The 7,594-nt window shown below is 20.8% G+C and overlaps 1 protein-coding gene across 2 annotated transcripts in view; it reads right to left on the bottom strand.

Annotated features, from left to right (window-relative positions):
• Positions 1 to 6,108, bottom strand: part of LOC107641943 — an 8,079-nt gene extending 1,971 nt beyond the window's left edge. The window contains exons 1-3 of one of the 2 annotated variants that reach the window (XM_016345313.2): positions 5,972 to 6,108; positions 5,806 to 5,885; positions 5,644 to 5,722 (exon numbers count right to left, since the gene is read on the bottom strand). In XM_016345313.2, coding sequence (XP_016200799.1) covers positions 5,644 to 5,722; positions 5,806 to 5,885; positions 5,972 to 6,083 — 271 coding nt within the window. In that variant the 5' untranslated portion in view covers positions 6,084 to 6,108. Of the gene's footprint in view, positions 1 to 5,643; positions 5,723 to 5,805; positions 5,889 to 5,971 lie in introns of both variants that reach the window. The other variant, XM_016345312.2, reaches the window with a different exon arrangement.

Below are 7,594 nucleotides of genomic sequence, written 5' to 3'. Positions count from 1 at the left end.
AATTATTTTTTATAAATATAAAATTAGTTTTATTAATTTATAATTAAATTTGTTAATATTTTAAAATTTTATAGTTAAAAACAAAAGTTTATTCAATATTATTTGATATCAAATTTAGGAATTAAATAAGAAAATTTATATAACATTGATCTTAAATCATTTGTCATCATTATACGGATTTCATTGAAAATATTTCTTAGCATTCATCTTATATAAGATATAGAGGCTGTTTCCTATATTCTAAAATATTTATTATTTTTTATTTCTTTGTGCATTTAGAAGTTAATGTATTAAAAATATAATATGATAAACATTTTAGAAAAAAAAAGCACTAACTTATTGATCATTTATAATCATTTAAACTTAAAAGTCTACTTCTACAGTCAATAATTAATGAGCCAACAAAATATCCAGTAAAATTAAGTACACCTAAAATGACTCTGTGCTATGCCTTTCATTGGTTTAACTTTTCATTTATATACAACTTATTATCCCGTTGCCCTACCTTGATACAGCATCACTTTAAATTGGGGAATTGATGCGTGATGAACCTGCTAGGTGAATTGAGCCCGTTGGCTTGGTTTATATTACTAAACTAAATAAATGATTCATGTTATCATGAACAGTTAGAACCCAACAATAAAGTAAAATGAAAATAAAAATCACGCGTAGCTCTTGTATTATACTTCTTAGAATATACTTAACGGTGGCAATAGAACGTGTAGGGGCGGGTTTTTGCTCTACTCGATCCCGTTCCGCCCTATAATAACTTGCATCGAATCTGTTTCGTCTCTACTCGTAAATAGTAAAATGTTAAACTCTAATCCGTCTTTGCGGATATCTTATAGGGTAAAAAAATCTATATGTGTTAAGGGGGTTTAAAATTATCCAAATCAGCCAAATAAAATTCTGATACATCAATCTACTAAAGAGCAAATATATGTAATTCGAATCAATACAATTCGAATTAGTTTTCAACGTAATTCGAATTGATATAACTCGAATTACTTGAAAAAATTGGCAACACGTAATTCGAATCAACATGTAACGAATTATTCCCAACCATTGCGTACAAATAATTCGAATCAACTTATAACAAATTAGTAGGAATACGTGAGTAGGAGGAAGTTCGAATCAAATTGATTCGAATTACTCACATTTCGAATCAAATGGCTAATTACACATTGTACAATAAGATACTAAAAAAAATACTATATAATATAAAAAATATATACTAAAAGAAGTATAAAACAAGATTATAGTAAATTAATTTTAGTATAAAATTATTAAATATAAATTAATTTTAACTCCTATTAGTACATTGAATTAAAAATAACATATAAAAATGTACTTATATTTATCATACAAAAATAAAGTGTTGTGCTAATATAATAACATTATAACATTTTAAATCAATTTTTTTTAGGATTTTAAATTAAAAGCAACACATGAAAAAATATTATTCGTATTTTAAAGCTAACTTAATTAAAAAAGATAGAACTGTATTTTTTAGGATTTTATGTACATAATTAGGCTAATTTTTTTTAATATTGATCAAAGATGTGTGTTACACTATGTTATTTGGTTTTAGGTAAGTTTTATTCTACTATATTTTTTTTTTACTTTCAAAAGACACAAATCTTAAAAATTTTATAAATTAATTTATGTGAAAAATATTATTGTTTGGCTAATTTTTTTACGTCAATGATATTTTCTTTTAAATTAATTTATAAAATTTTTTAGATTTTTGTCTTTTGAAAAGTAAAAAAAATATAGTAGAATAAAACTTACCTAAAACCAAATAACATAGTATAACACACATCTTTGATTAATATTAAAAAAATTAGCCTAATTATGTACATAAAATCCTAAAAAATACAGTTCTATCTTTTTTAATTAAGTTAGCTTTAAAATACCAATAATGTTTTTTCATGTGCTGCTTTTAATCTAAAATCCTAGAAAAAAATTGATTTAAAATATTATAATGTTATTATATTGGCACAACACTTTATTTTTGTATGATAAATATAAGTACATTTTTATACAAAGTATTTAAAGTATATAAAAATGTACTCCTATTATAAAAAAAATATTTAAAAAGTTATTAAATTTTTATATGTTATTAAAATTTAATAAATATAAGTACATTTTTATACAAAGTATTTAAAGTATATAAAAATGTACTCCTATTATAAAAAAAATATTTAAAAAGTTATTAAATTTTTATATGTTATTAAAATTTAATAAATATAAGTACATTTTTATACAAAGTATTTAAAGTATATAAAAATGTACTCCTATTATAAAAAAAATATTTAAAAAGTTATTAAATTTTTATATGTTATTAAAATTTAATAAATATAAGTACATTTTTATACAAAGTATTTAAAGTATATAAAAATGTACTCCTATTATAAAAAAAATATTTAAAAAGTTATTAAATTTTTATATGTTATTAAAATTTAATAAATATAAGTACATTTTTATACAAAGTATTTAAAGTATATAAAAATGTACTCCTATTATAAAAAAAATATTTAAAAAGTTATTAAATTTTTATATGTTATTAAAATTTAATAAATATAAGTACATTTTTATACAAAGTATTTAAAGTATATAAAAATGTACTCCTATTATAAAAAAAATATTTAAAAAGTTATTAAATTTTTATATGTTATTAAAATTTAATAAATATAAGTACATTTTTATACAAAGTATTTAAAGTATATAAAAATGTACTCCTATTATAAAAAAAATATTTAAAAAGTTATTAAATTTTTATATGTTATTAAAATTTAATAAATATAAGTACATTTTTATACAAAGTATTTAAAGTATATAAAAATGTACTCCTATTATAAAAAAAATATTTAAAAAGTTATTAAATTTTTATATGTTATTAAAATTTAATAAATATAAGTACATTTTTATACAAAGTATTTAAAGTATATAAAAATGTACTCCTATTATAAAAAAAATATTTAAAAAGTTATTAAATTTTTATATGTTATTAAAATTTAATAAATATAAGTACATTTTTATACAAAGTATTTAAAGTATATAAAAATGTACTCCTATTATAAAAAAAATATTTAAAAAGTTATTAAATTTTTATATGTTATTAAAATTTAATAAATATAAGTACATTTTTATACAAAGTATTTAAAGTATATAAAAATGTACTCCTATTATAAAAAAAATATTTAAAAAGTTATTAAATTTTTATATGTTATTAAAATTTAATAAATATAAGTACATTTTTATACAAAGTATTTAAAGTATATAAAAATGTACTCCTATTATAAAAAAAATATTTAAAAAGTTATTAAATTTTTATATGTTATTAAAATTTAATAAATATAAGTACATTTTTATACAAAGTATTTAAAGTATATAAAAATGTACTCCTATTATAAAAAAAATATTTAAAAAGTTATTAAATTTTTATATGTTATTAAAATTTAATAAATATAAGTACATTTTTATACAAAGTATTTAAAGTATATAAAAATGTACTCCTATTATAAAAAAAATATTTAAAAAGTTATTAAATTTTTATATGTTATTAAAATTTAATAAATATAAGTACATTTTTATACAAAGTATTTAAAGTATATAAAAATGTACTCCTATTATAAAAAAAATATTTAAAAAGTTATTAAATTTTTATATGTTATTAAAATTTAATAAATATAAGTACATTTTTATACAAAGTATTTAAAGTATATAAAAATGTACTCCTATTATAAAAAAAATATTTAAAAAGTTATTAAATTTTTATATGTTATTAAAATTTAATAAATATAAGTACATTTTTATACAAAGTATTTAAAGTATATAAAAATGTACTCCTATTATAAAAAAAATATTTAAAAAGTTATTAAATTTTTATATGTTATTAAAATTTAATAAATATAAGTACATTTTTATACAAAGTATTTAAAGTATATAAAAATGTACTCCTATTATAAAAAAAATATTTAAAAAGTTATTAAATTTTTATATGTTATTAAAATTTAATAAATATAAGTACATTTTTATACAAAGTATTTAAAGTATATAAAAATGTACTCCTATTATAAAAAAAATATTTAAAAAGTTATTAAATTTTTATATGTTATTAAAATTTAATAAATATAAGTACATTTTTATACAAAGTATTTAAAGTATATAAAAATGTACTCCTATTATAAAAAAAATATTTAAAAAGTTATTAAATTTTTATATGTTATTAAAATTTAATAAATATAAGTACATTTTTATACAAAGTATTTAAAGTATATAAAAATGTACTCCTATTATAAAAAAAATATTTAAAAAGTTATTAAATTTTTATATGTTATTAAAATTTAATAAATATAAGTACATTTTTATACAAAGTATTTAAAGTATATAAAAATGTACTCCTATTATAAAAAAAATATTTAAAAAGTTATTAAATTTTTATATGTTATTAAAATTTAATAAATATAAGTACATTTTTATACAAAGTATTTAAAGTATATAAAAATGTACTCCTATTATAAAAAAAATATTTAAAAAGTTATTAAATTTTTATATGTTATTAAAATTTAATAAATATAAGTACATTTTTATATGTTATTTTTAATTCAAAGTACTAATAGGAGTTAAAATTAATTTATATTTAATAATTTTATACTAAAATTAATTTACTATAATCTTGTTTTATACTTCTTTTAGTATATATTTTTTATATTATATAGTATTTTTTCTAGTATCTTATTGTACAATGTGTAATTAGCCATTTGATTCGAAATGTGAGTAATTCGAATCAATTTGATTCGAACTTCCTCCTACGCACGTGTTCCTACTAATTCGAATTGAGACAATTCGAATTATGCTTTTATAATTCGTTCCAAGTTGATTCGAATTACTTGTACGCAATGGTTGGGAATAATTCGTTACATGTTGATTCGAATTACGTGTTGCCAATTTTTTCGAGTAATTCGAGTTATATCAATTCGAATTATGTTGAAAACTAATTCGAATTGTATTGATTCGAATTACATATATTTGCTCTTTGGTGGATTGATGTATCAGAATTTCGTTTGGCTGATTTGGGTAATTTTAAACCCCCTTGGCATATATAGATTTTTTACCCTATATTATATATATCGGAGCAGATAGGAACAGCTTCAACCTAAATCCGACCCTGCTCCTTCCCGCCCAAGAATCCGTCCTGGTAAAATCCGTTTCCGTACGGGCGCAGATAATTACCCGCCCCGAACGAGTATGGGCGGAATGGATACCCACGGGTTCGGCTGGTGTTGCCACCCCTAAATATACTTCTTAGAACTATAGGTCTTTTATGTGATATTTTAAATTTGATAATGGTACATATATATGTCGTGACATGAAAGAGCAAGCTGAATTCACAAAGTAAATTATTTGCATGTGTTTTATATGTGCAGTTCATTTCAATGATTTCTTATTAACTCTATAGACTATAGTCATGACTGGTTATTAATTGATTATCAGTACATAAAATAATTATCAACTATGTTAAATTTACTAAAATTTAGTTACTAAATCTGTCATTAGTATAAAACATATGGTAACTTTTTTAGTGATTAATTTCTATGTGCATATAACATTTTTGAATAATTATTATTATTTAATTACCTGTGGCAAGGGAACCCTTCTGCTCGTGTGATGCGATATTATTATCTCTGACTACTACTTCATCATCATATTCTTCTAACTATTAGAATATTTCAAGAATGAGAATATGAATCACAGGTAGTAATAATGATAAGCAAATGTTTTATATATAATTAATAGTACCTTCTCATCAGTGAATCTTAGCTTTCTGGGCACCGTTTTTGGAAGAGAAATCTTTTGTTGGTGTGCAGCATTTACTCCTCCTACTATCACACACACACATATATATAAGAACTTGGATTAAAATTCATTCATAATGTTTTATTTTATTTTGACTGATGACTATTACCTTGATGGTGGAGTGATGGTTGAAATGGATGAATTTGCAAAGAAGCACAAGAAAAGTAGTGAGAGCATAGAAGTAGAGTGATGATAATGATAATTGAAAATAATAACCCCATTTTTTCTTTGTTGTGAAAATGTATGAGAGACATGCTCAGATGTGTGGTTTAGCTATATATACTATTAGGAAACGTCATTTCATTAATTGATTTAATTCTGACACGCGCATGAGACGAGAGAGTGGGGACTTAGAGAGAAATTAAAGGCATTTAATATAAAAAGAGCCAAACACAAAGCCCAAAATGCAGAGTTCCAAAATAAGTACATACATATCTTAAATGACTTTTATTTCATTGATATCATTGCTGTATTATTATTGAGAAAAACCCAAATCAGCCCCTGACAATTACTTCGAAAGACAACAAAATTCTTGACAAAAAAAAAACTTAATCTGGCCCCTGACAAAAAAAAATTCAACCTGGCCCACGACAATTACCTCGAAAGGACAACGAGACCTCTGTGCCAAAAAAAATTAATGTTATTTTTTTTGGTACAGGGACTAATCAGTCCCAAAAAAAATTATCAGGAATCGGATGGGGTATTCACTCATTATTATTCTATAGCTATGTTTGGTTGGAAGGAAAAAAATAGAGAAGAAGAAAATAGAAAGGAAAAAAAAAGAAAGGAAAGAAATTGAGTGAATTTTTATTTTCTTTAAATGTGTTTGAATGAAAAGAAAATAAGAAAGAAAGAAATGTTATAAAAAGAAAATTTTATCCTTATATTATAAATTATATAGAAAAAAGTAAAGGAGTAATATTGGAAGTAGAGAGAGAGATTTAGTTTTCTCTCCATTTTCTCTCTATTATTAAAAAGAAAAAAAATTGGTGGGTCCCACCAATAATTTTCTATCCATTTTCCTTCCTCTTCCATTTCTCTCCTCAACCAAACAAAGAAAAATATCTATTTTCCTTCCTATTTCTTTCCCTCCCTTTTCTTTCCTCCCATTTTCATCTCAAACAAACACACCATAAGAGGTTGTATTTCGACTCCTACCATCGTAACGGAATATATTTTAGTCTCAATTTACTTGCATTTCTCTTTTTTTTTTTTACTTTTAGAAATTATTATGCATTAAATAATTAAATTTATTAATAATTAATTGTGATTTTTCAGTATAAAAATGATTTCAAGAGACGATTAGATTTTATTTTTAGAAAGATATAATTTATTTTCACATTTAGTTATTATAAGGTTGATAACAATACTTTTCAAGAATATAATATAACTAATAAATTTTTTAATTAACAATAATAAAAAATTTTAACTCTCTCAAATAAAAAAAATTAAAAGAACACTTTTTAATTTTTTTTGTTGAACACTTTAAACATTGCTTTAGTATTCACCGACACACATACATACATATATGTATATATTTATGAATAATAATCAAAATTCACGTAATTATTTAATGGTTGTGATTTTTTCAATGTATTTTAAATTTAACAAACATGTTTTATCAATATACATGTTATTTTCTTTATGAAACATGCTCAAAAGACATCGTTTTATCAAACAATATAATGGTTCAATATACAAAGTATTATCGTTATCGTTTGTCAGTTAATAA

Source organism: Arachis ipaensis, chromosome B05 (assembly GCF_000816755.2).
Source record: "Arachis ipaensis cultivar K30076 chromosome B05, Araip1.1, whole genome shotgun sequence".
Taxonomy (NCBI): Eukaryota; Viridiplantae; Streptophyta; class Magnoliopsida; order Fabales; family Fabaceae; genus Arachis; species Arachis ipaensis.
The sequence above is the reverse complement of the archived record's forward strand: the minus strand, read 5'-3'. Positions and strand labels throughout refer to the sequence as shown.